This window comes from Physella acuta, unplaced genomic scaffold, assembly GCF_028476545.2.
Source record: "Physella acuta isolate Inbredline_101_S28 unplaced genomic scaffold, ASM2847654v3 ptg000606l, whole genome shotgun sequence".
NCBI lineage: Eukaryota > Metazoa > Mollusca > Gastropoda > Physidae > Physella > Physella acuta.
In genome coordinates, this window is record NW_026732125.1 from 308,742 (window position 1) to 325,655 (window position 16,914).

The following is a 16,914-nucleotide window of genomic DNA, read 5'->3' on the forward strand; positions in this document are numbered from 1 at the left end:
AGAAAAGAATATGTTGTGTATAAATAAAGGGACACTACTCAATATAAAAAAGGGGATATAATCACGTTTACATCAAGGTGGGGGGATAAATGTCAAAGATGTGGTTCCATTCTAAAAAAGGAGACCGAGGTTTATGTGAGTCATGTTAAACAGCTGACGTACCTTCCAGGAATAGATTTACCTTTAGGTTTAGATAATGTGTTGGACTAAACAAAAAACTCCAATTTTAGCTTTGGCTTTATGTTTAGATGTTTTTGAGTTTTAATTATCAATAACGCTTTTTAAAATTTATATAAGAAAAAAACACCAGGCCCTATAACTAAACCAAATTATGTTTAATTCATCAAGATTAATTTTATAATATTTTTCAAGCTATTGTTATTTTTAAAGATAAAAAACATCAAAATGTATATTGTTTTAAATTTAAAAACACGAAATTCGGAACGAATAAGTTTTAATGACGGTGATTTTGCTTATGAACTAATTAATTTTCTAAAACTAATTAGAAAACAATAAACGCTCCAATGAGAATAGTTTTCACACTTCTAATCCAACACTGACGTCTCGTAGGTCCGCGCCATTAATGAAGCTACTCACGATCTTCACACCAACAAGTAAACAGCTCGCAAATAGTAAACATAGCTCTTGTTCCCGTCTTGACGAAATGGAATTTGTATCCTCTGAAATAAACAACAACCTGCAGTTTGCCCTTGCCTCGTCTCCCTGCCTCAGCACCGCCTACAGAACTATCCAGCTCATTCCAGAGTTACCTTTCTTTTTTTTTGGCTGATTCACTCCCCTGCGACAGAGTTGAGTCCGCTGCTCTCCCTTGCCTGAGTCCCGCCTACGTTTGCTGAAGTGCTTCCAACAAACTTTTATCTCGTCTGCAAAAGATCCTGCTGGCTTGGATAATTTAAATTGATACCATCGGAGCATCACTTCATTGATCACCGGCCCCTGATCACTGAAGTACACACTGGCGTACACACTGTGTACACACCTCCATCTTCAGTCATCCGTGAAATGGCGTAAGATGTGTACATCACAGCCCAAAGGATTTTCCTAACGCTGATCCAATGTGTTTTTCACGTATCCTCAAGGGAAGTAATTTTTCCATTTCCCCAATAGTTCACGTTTCAAGCTAACTTCCAATGACAACTAACGGCAAATGTTTTCTAGCGTCCACCATCTCAACGAAAAAAAATATATCATTATTTCAGAGACAGCGTGCGGTAATCTAAAGTGAAATATTTCTGCGACGAAAACAATTGTTTAACTAAAACGCAGTATAAACAGGTTAAATAGACTTTGATAAAGTAGTATAAACTTTTTTTTTACTTTAACCCCTGTAGTGTCGCACCTGGAACTGACAGGGTTAAAGTATTCAAAATACCTGGCAAATTGGGCATGTGACTTCTCTAATTATAGAAAAGCCAGACAGACACTATCATGTAGGGTTGTAGTGACCTGACAATTTAAAGAATTTCTTAAACGCGATCAAGCAACGGGTGTAAGTATATATATATATATATATATATATATATATATATATATATATATATATATATATATATATATATATATATATATATATATATATAATATAAAATTATATATATATATATATATATATATATATATATACATATATATATGATTGATCCTAATCCTTTTGAGTTGCTAGAAGTATAGGGCCTGTCTGCTGTCCGTGTATAAATAGGCTGCAGTGCGCTAAGTATAGAAGAATGAATGCCGGGAATGCAAGAGGAGTGAAGGTGAGTAGATAGAAAAAAAACCTTCGAGCTCTTTCAAAAATAGATCGCATGCTGCAGCTGCACCTTGACGCAAGCGGCAGACGAGATTTAAAAAAAAAAAAAAGGTTACCGCCCCTAGACCCCACCTGTCGTGGAAGGAATACCTAGACACGACGTAAACTTGAAGAAAAAAATACGCCGATTTAAAGAATAAGTAATGATAAAGCAGAAATAAACGTGAAATATGTGGTCTATTGTAGACTAGCAGGAAAAAAAAAGAAGATTCACCAATAAAAATAGTTTGATGGAGATAGGGAGACACAAGCGAGATCTCAGCCAATGCAAATGGGGAAAGTTGTGCATGTTAGGCCGATCTTGTGCACCTTAAGGCCGATCTTAAAGATATGTCGCGTCTCTGCTTGCTGACAGGCTAACGTCTAACCGGGGTATTTTCAGAGATTCTCTTGGCTATATTTGCTCCTTGGTTAATTTGGAACCTGCGCACAGGTTCGTGTATGTGAAGTGTATCATCTTCTAATGTACTAGTCACGACATAGATCAATAGCTTAAGTAATGTTCACCAGATCACTACATAGCAATGTTTATAAACAAAAGGAGTTTCGATAAAAAGAAGACTGCCGAAATGGGAATTTTTATTTCAGATTTCAAGTCGTTAAATAAGAAGTTTAAAGAACAATAAACGTATTTTTTAAACGTATGTTCTTTTTGCTGACACATAAACTTTGAACTTGTAAATAACACCCCCTCCTCTTCCACACACACACAGACCCTCCCATCGGGATAAAAAAACGAATGACATTTTTATGTCTGTTGTAAAACCCCACCACATCCAGCTGAAGCAGCCAAACCAAAAGATTCAAGCTAGCTCACAGGGGCAACCACGCCTACGCATTAAACATAGGGATGGGATTATCTCTGTCTAAACCACCCCTCGTCTAATTTTCATACCTCCCTGTATACCTCTCCACCCCTCATATAATCATCATACTTCCCTTAATCTCCCCACCCCTTAGATAATCTTCATACCTCCCTTAACATCACCCCTTGTCTGATCCTCATATCTCCCTCTATACCTCTATACCTCACCCCTCATATCTCCCCATATACCTCTTTACCTCACCCCTCATATCCCCATCTATACCTCTTTACCTCACCCCTCATATCCCCCTCTATACCTCTTTACCTCACCACTCATATCTCCCTCTATACCTCTTTACCTCACCACTCATATCTCCCTCTATACCTCTTTACCTCACAACTCATATCTCCCCATATACCTCTTTACCTCACCACTCATATCTCCCTCTATACCTCACCCCTCATATCCCCCTCTATACCTCTTTACCTCACCACTCATATCTCACTCTATACCTCTTTACCTCACCACTCATATCTCCCTCTATACCTCTTTACCTCACCACTCATATCTCCCTCTATACCTCTTTACCTCACCACTCATATCTCCCTCTATACCTCACCCCTCATATCTCCCTCTATACCTCTTTACCTCACCACTCATATCTCCCCATATACCTCTTTACCTCACCTTTCATATCTCCCTCTATACCTCTTTACCTCACCCCTCATATCTCCCTCTTTACCTCACCCCTCATATCTCCCTCTATACCTCTTTACCTCACCCCTCATATCTCCCTCTTTACCTCACCCCTCATATCTTCCTGTATACCTCTCCACTCTACATACCCCAATATTACCCAAACATACAAACTAACTTGCGCACCCACAAATAAACAAACACTGTTAATAATCGTATTTCATCTCTGTAAAAGCGCATCAATTATTTTTGTTTCGTTTGCGTAGGTTAAGTTTTTATTAATCTAAGTTTAATTATCTGATTGCGTGGAAGTCGGTTAATCATCATTTGGCTAGATTAAGAAGAAAAATGCTAATTAAAATTTCAATTAATGCTTTAAAAATTGTATTTGAAGTTTTTTCATTACACTACCTGCGTGATAGGTCACAGGTTCACTTCATAAAGTAAAACACACATCTGTTTAATCAACGATTTCATGTACAGATTTTCACGATATGTTTTTCTAAACATAAAATATCCGTGAGAGATGATGTAATTTTATAAAGTTTACAACCGTTCGTGCAGCTTTAAACCAAGAAAATGTAAGAGGCTTTAATTTTCAGCATGTCTTTGAAACGACCTTCAAATGTAAGCAGTTTTACCAGGCGCTGCGTCTATTATCTCCCCTGAAGTTATCTCCCTTGAAATAACCCCCCCCCCCCCCCCCCTTTTGCTCACTGTCTTACTTCATTCATTGCTCCTCACTCACCGATCACACACAAACACACATGTCTCGTATCTTCTGATCTCTAGACCATTGTCTTATCAACAGGAAACTACCCGGCCAAGCAATGACACACACACACACACACACACACCACACACACACACACATAAACACACACACAGACAGACACACGCATGTCTCGTATCTTCTGATCTCTAGACCATTGTCTTATCAACAGGAAACTACCCGGCCAAGCAATGACACACACACACACACACACACACCACACACACACACACATAAACACACACACAGACAGACACACGCATGTCTCGTATCTTCTGATCTCTAGACCATTGTCTTATCAACAGGAAACTACCCGGCCAAGCAATGACACACACACACACACACACACACCACACACACACACACATAAACACACACACAGACAGACACACGCATGTCTCGTATCTTCTGATCTCTAGACCATTGTCTTATCAACAGGGAACTACCCGGCCAAGTAATGACACACTCGCCCTAGGTAAGAAAGGAGGTATGACGTCACCGGTCCCTGTCTTAGTATAAAGCGTGTTTTTATATTTTTTAATTTTTTTATAAGACCCACATCCCAAAGCCCAACATATATTTTACGAATGCACGGGTTAAAGGTCAAACAACAGCCCTGTACTATTAATCTTTAAGATTGTGTAACTTTAGTTAATCTCTAAAACATTCAGGAGCAACTATGCCTTAAATTTATTTACAGAATGTGATTCAAATTATTTCTTTTAAATTTGATCAGTGAAGCCAGGACAACATCTGCTTCTACTTGTGTTGTTTCTCTTCCCGCGATTAATAAATAGCTTTCATGAAACACGAACCAAATGAAACATCTTTACAACCATTACAGCTAGATATCGCTCAACATGGAGCTTCGTTAGGGCATTCTAGTCATTGCAGCTAAATATCGCTTAACATTGAGCTTAGTTAATGCATTAAAGATATCATCGTTTGATATATCGCAACTTTAAAGGTATCACCGTTTGATATCGCTGAATATAAAACATCGTTAGGGCGATTATAATTATTTCAACTGGGCTGTGTGTTGGCTAGGTGTAGGTTGTAACACACTAAAACAATTGTTGTAATCTCTTATGAAATAAATAAAAAATCTTTCTATAAATGTGTTTCTAGTTGTGACATTCAAATTGTGAGCATTGAGACATTCAAATTGTTATATATATATATATATATATATATATATATATATATATATATATATATATATATATATATATATATATATATATATATATATATATATATATATATATATTTATTTATTTATTTATTTATATATGTATACGTATTTCCTGGAAACAAACCAATACCTTCAGCGACCTATAAACAACAAGCAGACCAGCCGTCGATCAAGCCCCACATACATACACAACTTATCTAAAGGGCAACATGAACGATAAACTTTTTTTAAAAATGTAAGATTTCTGAAAAAGATTTAAAAGCACTTATTTTTCATAGACGTGTGTTGAAACGGCGTCAACAAGTGAGCGATAAAAAAAAATTATTGAGTTCTTTCCCTTGGGACGCTGCCAGCACCACTGTCAGTGAAAGAACCTACTAGAAAGTCTATTACACCTTCAGACGTGTGCAAACAAACACGTGAAGAGTACACGGGAACTAGTGAATCAACAACTCAAACATACAACTCTTGCTGTTGGTTTTTTTTTACCGTGCTGAAATGTGTACATTTTAATATAGATTCTAAATGCCAAGACTTTTATTTTTAATAAGCTGAACACGAATTAAGTATTGGGAAATGGTTTTTAAAAAATGCATTACTGTTTTTAAAACGGCAAGTATAGGAGAACTTTAACAATTGAAAGCCAACAAAACACTTATGGCATTTTAATTGTATCTACTTGAAGTAGTTCTACTTATATTAGTTCTATATGAACGCGTGTTACAGTTAAGCAGCATTCAACTTAACAGACAAACAGAAACAACAGCAACTGACAATACGAAATGTTTAAAAAAAATTAAAACAGAAAAAAGAAGGTTTCAAATACAAAAATTAATTAAATTTGGAACGTGGTAGACAATACGTCGAAATTATGACAAATCGGTCACTTGTGTGCTAAATATTTTAGCTGGGGATTGATCTCTGAGCTGACGCACCGTCAGGACTTAAGCAATGATACACGCATGTAATAACCATAGCATTATTTCTATGTTTTATAATCTCAACGCGATACTTGTGGACAATAAAGTGTACAACTAAAAGGGATCCGAACCCACTCCTGACTCTAGCCACCACACAACATGTTAAGGGAAATAACCAAAACAACATGTAAAGGGAAATAACCTATACATATAGTAAAGGGAAGTAACCTTTACAAAAGCAATCAAAACGGGGTAAGGCTTTACCTGAGCCAGTTTTACACCGAGATTTGCTGAAGGCGGCACGGGGCTATTTGATCCCCCCAAGCTTTGTTTCTTGTTCCCCCTTTTACCTGCCTCTGCAGGTAAAGACAAATGCACCCGACACCGACGGCTCTAATCTACGGTGCCGCAGGTGTAATGTTCCGTTACCCCTAGCAACCGCAGGTAGAGAGGAATTATTATTACGTTAGCACCGTGTGATGTGCACGACTCCCACACTAATACCCACCCACACCCCACCCTCACATCTACCTAGATCTTTGGTACGATAAAACTTATAAAACAGTTTGATGAACTGAGCACCCTACCTCCCCCTTCCATAATATACCGTAGTTTGCCAAATGATATAAAAACGCAAGAATTACTGAACTATATTGAGTGGCGAGTCAGGGTATTGTATTGTATAGTGAACAAATTGAAATTTAACATAGTTCTTTAATTAGGATAAACAAGCGTACAAAAGCCACAACATCGGCATGCAAATGGAATACAATTTATTTTTAAGGCTGATATTGCCCCGACAACTGTCAGCTACCCTTCTGCGCCAATGACGTAGAACACAAGATGCCAATGACGTAGAACACAAAATCGCCCGTAACATATAACAACACTAGGGCGCCAGCGAGTAAAGGTCAAATGATATAAGGAACACGAAGATAAAAACATCGGTAGAGATGGGGCATAGGTAAGTATAGATGTGAGCTAAGAAATCTGACATTCCCATTGGAAAACGTGTAGGCTGATTAAAAATACATACGGCTGAATGAAAGATACCATACGTACACGCACACTTTAAATGCCGAGTAACGCGTTTTCAAAAGCAACAGCATAAAAACGACGGGGAAAAACAAATCAATGATAAAAGTTTCAGGTTAAAAAAATACCTTTGTAGTGATTTGTCAACAACACAAAAATCTATTGAAGTGTAAAGGGTGGGCGTCGACAAATATATTAGACAACCACAAAAAATGAATTATCCAAAAAAAAAATCTACATTTGGCGGTGTATCAATATATTAGAACACACACACACACAAATATCCATAAATAATTCTTCACAAACCTGTACTGGATTGTCATCCTAGACAGTTCTGCTTCCCTTGCTACAAAAATCCGAAATAGAAGAAAAACGAATACAAACAACCTTTGAACTTAAATATATTATATCCTCCCTTAGAAAGTTGTTCAATCGACAGTGAGCGTGGATACGCTGCATGTAACCTTTGAACCTAAATATATTATATCCTCAGTTTGAACGTTGGTTAATCGACAATGAGCGTGGATACGCTGCATGTAAGAGCTAAACCTGCGCCCAACACAGACACCAATGTCAGAAACTCGAAAGTTAAATGCGTGTCACAGTTGATTCCATCTTGGGCTGGAGCCATTAATCCCGGGGGTACAAAACACGTCTTGTTCTGGGTTTATAAAGCCGAGCAGACACAGTATACAGGCAGCTAGGTGACACACATTAATTATAGGATGATTTTCTGATTTAAGGGGTAGGCGCTCGAGGATATGTCAATTTTCGACGAAATTGCCAATTTTTCCAAATGTGTACACCTATGTAAAGTCAAATATTCTTATAATCGATTTCTGTATAAATTATGCTTATGAATTTAATTAGTATTTAGATTTTTGAAATTACATCCACAGAAACAGAGTTTTAACCTTAAAATGCCTTTTTAAAATGATGCTAAAATGTAATATTTAGTTTAAATGTTATCTTTCTAAAATATATAATAGCATAGTAGGATATTATTTTCCTAAAAACCAATAAATATTAATTCAAAACGATCCACTAAAGCGTAATCTGCGAGTTTGTTTCATTTTCAAGAGAATCGGATCTTTATGCCAAGGGAGGTAAGAAAGGATTAGTTGAACAAAGTGAAAGAATTAGAAGTTCAAAGTCGCCCAGCAATGTTTTTAACTTGAAATTTGTAATTTAAATAACTTAGTTACACACATAATTTTTTTTATCAGAAAGCTTAGGGTTGCCAAGCAGCTAGCAATAAAAAAAAAAGAGAGATCGTTTTAAACACATCAGCAGCTGCTAACAAATAATTTTACGAGACTATTTTGCCAAGTAGTTCAATTTTTTTTTTGTCACAGTGAACTCATCGTTCGGCATCGGGTGAGAGATGGCGGCCATTAGAAGAGAAACAAACTGCTACTGTCTACCTAACACATGAGAGCTGACAATCAGAAAACACAGAAACTGTTCTCATCGGGCCTAATCAGAAATGAGAACAGACGACAGATAGAAAGATTGGATCAACTATTATTTTTCTTTCGCCGTGACGTCAGTAAAGTTGCGTCTACAGCCGTCTGACGTCAGCAAAAGCGTGGCGTTGCCAGCTGACAGGTATACAGAAAAAAAATTAGCTGATTCGCCAAGCCATTGAAAGATTTCCAAGATAAATTTACCATAACCCTTTACTGTAATCCTGATAGTTATCAAAATGAGGCAACCCTACCGATTTATTAGTCCTATTATAAACGTTTCCGTTAAATAGACTTAGTTAAAGATGGTTCCATGTCCTAGCCGTATTTTTATTTCAGCTACTTTAGTGCCCCCAGAAACATGGGAGGCAATTCAGTCAGACGCTAAGCTATGGAATCGTAGAGGTGAAACAAGATAACTAGAGGTTGGTTGGGACAGATACCTACAACTTTGTTGGAAATAATTGATCCCAGATAGTATATCTTAAAGTGGAAATCATAAGGTGAAAAGAAATTTTGTTAACAAGTTAAGATCAAACTCAGTGTTTAATTAGACGGCAATGTAAACTCATTAATTAGATGCTGTGCTTTGTATTTTTTTTTAAAAGACGAGACGGGTATATTATTACATGACGTGACATATTGTTTAAACAACTTTTTTCTATTTCACTAGATGAGTAAATAGCGCTTATGTACATTCAATGGCGTTTACATTACTTAAAAAGATGGTTTTTATAACATGTATCCAGATGGCATTTATATAAATTCATCAAACGATGGCCTTTCAGAAGTATTTACATGACTTGAAAATGTAAGCCTAATGAATGAAAAGAGATATGAAAAACTCACTGCTCAGCAAGTGCTACATCAAACACGAAACACAGTCTATTAACACAACTATAACACAAAGCTAGAGCGGCCAACACGACATGTGCAGCACCTAAAGAAGCAGAACTACCAGCGTGCAGTGGCTACACAAGCAACAGCTAATTCACACAAACGAATTAATGACGAACATCTCCGAAAGAAATTATCCAGTCGGTCTCTGAAACCACGGGCAAAAGGAGATCACCTTCCCGGGACCTCACTGTACCCCCAGGTGGAAGGGGGTGGGGAGGGTTTGACATCACGTGACTAGACCTGAGCACTGGAAATCAAAGGTCATCGGAGGGGGGAGGAGTGAGGGTGGAGGTAGCTTATAATAAAGTAGTATTTAGGGGATGGAGGGGGGAGGTGTGATGTTTGTGTATGAGTACACTCCACACCTGCTGTGAGGATTGTGTAAACGGATGGTGAGCGCATACAACCGTGTGGAGACGTGAGTTTTATAACATGCTCCTGCCCGCATGAAACAGGAGGGTGCCCTTTGCTGGGTACCTGGATGGAGCCAAAGGTCTTCAGGGAGGGGAAGTGGGGGGGGGGAGCTTCTGCTTCTCGACACACTGGGTGCACAACGTGATGTAGAACCGTGGCTCGGTCTGCACCAGAAGGGCGCTTCCTGTTAGACGATTCTGCGCCACTTGTCGTTGCACATGCGCATGTTTACAACTTCCGGAGTCTGTATTTAAGTTGGAAGGGAAAAGGACGACAGAATTGGGTTCTGGGCAAACTCTTGCAGAAACAGAAAGACAGAATGATGCTCTGGCAAAACACGAGAAACAGAAAGCCAATCACAATTTCCAAACAACTTTAATCGGCGGTTACATTCGCTTAAGACATCCCAAACAAATCACACTAAGTTCCCACAATCAAAAAGCTATGAGGTTGTACACTTTACTGTTTAACAGAAACGATTTAACGTACTTAAGTCTCGTGTGGATCTTTTGAAAACATTAGACGCTGAAGTAAAATGAATGTACACCCACACAAAATAAACGGAGGGGTCCCCAAACGGCTCAAATTTCATCACTACAATATAAGTTATCTGCCCTACTCGAAGTTATTTAGCCTACGTTAAGAGTTATCTACCCTACTCAATGAGTTATCTACCCTACTCAATGAGTTATCTACCCTACACAAGGAGTAGTCGGTCTTGTCTAAAAAGGTCGCGCTGTCCTATTTTTACCCCCACCCCTCCCATACACACAGGTGAGCGAGGAATATTGGCCTTTAATTATAGAGTCACATCGATATAGGCTTCAAATTAACCTACAGAACACATGAGGCAGGGGCTGAGAGAAAATAGGCAACAATTGAATGAGGACTTCTCCAAGTGGAGCAAGTCAAGGCTTTAAGCCAGGGATATTCCAACATAAGGAGCATGTATAGAAGGCAGAAACACTATAATATGTACAGTCGTGATAGGATTAGTTTCAGTATTTGATCATAGTGTCTTTAAAATGGCATCCGCCAAGTTAGCAGAGTGTGCTATTATTGCTGACATGGACCAAAAAATATCCATTAATCTCGTCTCTTTAGTAGACTTTAAATAAACCGGGAGTGATCTCCCCTAAACTTTCTCGAATATTCTTATATAAAACAACAGGGGATGGGAACTCGGGCTATTGACATGATTTTTAATCCATTTTAAATACTTAAAGTTTTAAAAATAGAATAAAATCTCGTAGACAAAATAATTGCACGCCAAGTGAACTAGTGAACGCCAAATAAAAAAGTGCACAATAGCGCGCAATATTATTAGTACTTTAAAAATTTACATTAGTTTTTTGAGAAATCGGAAGTAGCGTAAATTACTACTTCCGGTCAACGGAAATTACTCAAAATTTAACAGAAGGTAGAGAATTAGATCTTTTACTTACATGTGAAATTTCATTTATCTATCTGAAATAGTACTCAAGTTATAGGCTTTTGAAAAATTCAAAGTAGGAAAAGTACCACTTCCGGTTATCGGAAATCGCTCAAAAGTTGATACGGATCTACGATTTTGATAAAATACTTATATATGAAATTTCATCAACCTAGCTATAACGGTACTCAAGTAATCGTGTTTACACACGGACACACACACAGACACACAGACATACGGACAGAATTGCAAAGCCCAGTTTTTCAGACTGGATTACGCATAAAACCTCTTAATTTTGATAAATCTGGATTGATAATTTTTGCCCGATTAAAATAAGTCCTCTATACTTCGGATGTGATGAAGGACTGAGGTGTAATACGGTGAAAATTGTTAAAATTTCAAGTGATTTTTGTGCACGATTACAATACTTTCTCTATACTTCGTATATACGAGAAAGTAAAAATGTAAAAACGTAAAATACGTAAAAAATTACAGCTGAGAATATTTGGTTTAAGAATCAATGTTATAAAATCTATAAAATTAGCAACTTCAGATATCTCGAAAAATATTTTCTCTACTTGAAAGCTACAATTTTATTTTGATATAGACCTACCAACTCTATATTTTTAAAAAAGTCAAGTTTATATCGCAAATGCTTTATTAACACTGTAAATAGATGTTAACGTATTTATTGACCTCTGCACAAGTCCAAAGCCCAATGGATATTTAAGACATTTTAGAAACAGACGTCTTAGAAACAACCCGTGGGACAACCCAGACACAACCAGTAGAACAACAAACAGACAACCCGCTGCACGAGTTACAGCCCCAAGCTGTTTGAAGTCCCCCCCCCCCCTCCCACACACACACACGTATGACGTCACTCCCCCACTGCCACGAGTACACCTTGTCCCCAGGTAACGCAGCAAGGTGAGTAGATCACGTGCATGACATACAGGTAGAACTCCGGTCTCTGGCTTCAGCTAGACTCAACCCAGGTGGGGGAGAAGCGATGCAGGGGGTGGGTGATATTCACAGAGGGTGGGTGGGTGATATTCAAAGAGTGGGGGCGACAAACGACCCACCAATACTACACGATTCAGATTAAGGCTTCTTACACATAGGAAGAATATTTTACTAGAAATGAAACTTGACATAATAATGAGTCCTCGAGTTGCCACGGCGACACAGTGTATTGGAACAGCCTACATTACTAGACCTTATACTTAAGCCACTGTGTACTGTTACAGCCTACATTACTAGACCTTATACTTAAGCCATTGTGTACTGTTACAGCCTACATTACTAGACCTTATACTTAAGTCACTGTGTACATATATAGCCTACATTACTAGACCTTATACTTAAGCCACTGTGTACTGTTACAGCCTACATTACTAGACCTTATACTTAAGCCATTGTGTACTGTTACAGCCTACATTACTAGACCTTATACTTAAGTCACTGTGTACATATATAGCCTACATTACTAGACCTTATACTTAAGCCACTGTGTACTGTTACAGCCTACATTACTAGACCTTATACTTAAGCCATTGTGTACTGTTACAGCCTACATTACTAGACCTTATACTTAAGTCACTGTGTACATATATAGCCTACATTACTAGACCTTACACTTAAGCCACAGTCTACAATGTATAGCCTACATTAATAGAACGTATACTAAAGCCACGGTCTACGGTGTATAGCCTACATTACTAGACCTTACACTTAAACCACTGTGTACTTTTATAGCCTACATTATTAGACCTTATACATAAGCCATTGTGTACTGTTACAGCCTACATTACTAGACCTTACACTTAAGCCACTGTGTACTTATATAGCCTACATTATTAGACCTTATACTTAAGCCATTGTGTACTGTTACAGCCTACATTACTAGACCTTAAACTTAAGCCACTGTGTACTGATATAACCTACATTACTAGACCTTATACTCAAGCCCTGGTCTACGATGTATAGCCACATTACTAGACCTAACACGTAAACATAATGCTACCGGGCTAATCAACGAGCCATCACTAGAATATAGTCTAAAATACTGAATTTAAAAACAAGCATTTCAGCTAGATTTGCCAAGCACTAAACGAAAAAAAATATTATACTTGGCAGCCTGCATATTGATAGAACAACAACAGGGGAAGTAATTAGCCTAAGTGTAACCAGATGTTTACATTGCTGGTGTACGAGTCTAGATCATTTATTTATTTTGTTTTTTTGTTTCATGTAATTAATGGACTATGATTTTTAGACAGATAACAAAAAATAAAAGAACAATGGTGAATAACATGTTGTCTATTAAGACGAGGGAATTCAAAATATAATTATACCAAAATGAGTGGGCGGGGCTATAAAAAAATGATGAACAGACAGAAACATCAACTCATTAGTACACAGAAATTCAATTTTTAATCATTTATGATCATTTTCTCTGTTTTCTTCAAATGTTAGTATTCAAGAGAATAGAAAGCATGTCAACAATAATACTCACCTGATGATAGTACTTTAGTGTAGGTGTTGTGTGGGTGTGTGTGTGGAATGTTTATGTTTACATTTAAATGTGTATGATGGAAGTGTTGCTTGTTAGTTTAGTGCTTAGACAAGAAAACGAAACAAAACACACAGACTTTATTATTTTTAAATAACCACCAATAAAAGACAATAATAGCAATAGTAAGAGAAGCAGCAGTTTATAACAAGATATTTTTCACAATCTTACTTTAATGAAGAGATTTTGAATATTAAATACAAAAAGATATATCATTTGGGGAAAAAAAAAGGTCATGGATATATTATAGCTATGTAAGTTTCTCCAATTCCTCCCCTCCCCCAACTTCTTTAAATCTATGGTGCTGAATTGTTAAAATATGCTGCTTTAAGTCGATCACTACACAAGAGGAATAACTCACCAGGTAATTTGTGGGGTAGGTTTGCCAATGACCTTGCAGGCCAACTGTGTCCTTGACCCTTCATAGCCTGTCACATGTGAAAGTTCTTCTATGAAGGATGGGGCATGCTCTGGCATTTCTGTATAGAACAATAACATGTAACATTAGCCCATGATATAAAATCTCCATAGATCAACTACAATGTATTCAAGTTGTTAAGTTCCATGGAACAAATTACAATTATCACTAATTCAACTTTTTAATTATAGAGGTATAAAGATTTTCTCATAAGGTTCTGTATAGAACAATTACTGGTTTTAAAAGCTACATAGAACAAACTACAGTTAGCATCAATTTAAGTTTTCAAAGATCTAAAGAAAAAAATATAATTAATTCAGGTTATAAATGATAGAGGTAGGGCCTATAAAGATTTTCTCAGAAACTTTTACACTGATAAATTACAGGTAACATTAACTCATGTTTTAAACCTACATAGAACAAAGTACAGATTCAAGTTTTTAAAGATCTCTAGAACAAAGTACAGATAGCATTAATGCAAGTTTTTAAAGATCTCTAGAACAAGTTACAGTTAGCACTAGTTTGAAATGAGATAAGAATGCAGGCACTGACCCATGACAAGTTTCCTCATCACAATGCCCAAGTCTCCTTCCTTCCTCATGACAGCACTGTCCCTGGACAGCTTGCCAATAGGCAGGACGTCCATCTCATCCTCCTGCAAGATATTGGTGGGTAGAGCCACGCTCATGGTGGGACAATAGGTGACCACATGCATGGTAGGAGTGGTGATCAAATGGTGATATAGCAGTATATTGGTGGGTAGAGCCACGCTCATGGTGGGACAATAGGTGACCACATGCATGGTAGGAGTGGTGATCAAATGGTGATATAGCAGTATATTGGTAGGTAGAGCCATGCTCATGGTGGGACAATAGGTGACCACATGCATGGTAGGAGTGGTGATCAAATGGTGATATAGCAGTATATTGGTAGGTAGAGCCATGCTCATGGTGGGACAAAAGGTGACCACATGCATGGTAAGAGTGGTGATCAAATGGTGATATAGCAGTATATTGGTAGGTAGAGCCATGCTCATGGTGGGACAAAAAGTGACCACATGCATGGTAGGAGTGGTGATCATATGGTGATATGGCAGTATATTGGTAGGTAGAGCCATGCTCATGGTGGGACAAAAGGTGACCACATGCATGAGGAGTGGTGATCAAATGGTGATACAGGTGTATTTGCACAGGTAGTGAGGTAACGAAATGGTGATACAGATGTTAGGATTTGTAATTAGATGGTGATATAGCTGTGACTACAAAGGGGGTGAGGTAATGAAATGGTGACACAGAGGTGCATACATGTTAAGGTGGAAACTAGATGGTGATATAGAGGTAACTGCACAGTTGAAAGGGTAATTTAGAAGTGGTGACAAAGCATGTACATAGATGATTACACAAGATGGTGACACAATAGAATTTACAACCACATTGTGTGGTAAAACAAGATGATGACACAGAGGTAGCTACTTAAAATATAGGAGGGTTACAATGGTGTTCATATACAACTCACTTAGATGATAATATAGTTGTAATTTTAAAATAAAGAGATCAAATGAGAGTGTATCTAGTCAGATGAATGCTCAAATTTTAGTCTATTAAAAAAACAATGCTTTGTATGTTTAACTATTAATTCAGTCATATTAAAAACTATCAAATTATATCAGCAATTAATTTATAATATTCCATTCTATTGTAATTTGTGTTTCAAGAGTAGCATTGAAACAGAAAGACATGGGTGTCACAACAACAAAACACAAGACAGACAGACAAAGGATGAGATATTTTTAGCTACCTTGTGCTTGGTTCGTGTCCTGTAGTCTTTGTGATGGGCAGTGGACAGTGGCTGACCAGTAAGTTTCTTTTGAGCAGATCCCTGTCAAAAACATTAGATCATGTGGAACTGAAGCAATTAACAATAGCTGGGTGATAATTTTTTACTGGATCATGTTGTATAATTAAACATAATTCTAATCAAGGAATGGCTTAAGATAAACACAGAGTCAATCAATTATAATATAATTACAAAAACTGTGAACATAAATTATTTTAAATAAAAAACAATTATTAATAAGTTAGTAATGTTATCTCACATAAGGGTTAGTTTAGTTGTGCTCTCAACAAAATGAATATCAACTGAATGTTATAATTGAAAATCATAAAAAAAATATTTTTGGCACATTTAATGAATGATGTGTTAATAGAAATTGATTTAAATTGCAAACCATTCAGTTTTTTTTTAATAAATATTTCTTTACATACGTAGAAAATAAAATTCTTTAAACAAAAATACTGATAAACTGTTGTGTTGTCAAATTTGCAGAAAAGTTTACGAAATAAAAAGTGCAAAAAGTTGAAAATACAATGGAAAAAGTACAATATTCTGATAAAACTGAATGTTGAAAACAGTACAAAAAGTTGATAAAAAACAAAAGCAGTACAAAAAACTGATAAA

At 37.0% G+C, this 16,914-nt stretch overlaps 1 protein-coding gene across 5 annotated transcripts in view; it reads right to left on the minus strand.

Moving 5' to 3' along the window:
• Positions 1-16,914, minus strand: part of LOC131947753 (titin) — a gene marked incomplete at its 5' end in the record, with an annotated part of 410,194 nt that overhangs the window by 166,925 nt on the left and 226,355 nt on the right. For all 5 annotated transcript variants that reach the window (XM_059309048.1, XM_059309047.1, XM_059309046.1 and 2 more), the window contains 3 exon segments: positions 14,401-14,518; positions 15,010-15,112; positions 16,255-16,335. In XM_059309048.1, the coding sequence (XP_059165031.1) occupies positions 14,401-14,518; positions 15,010-15,112; positions 16,255-16,335 (302 nt within the window).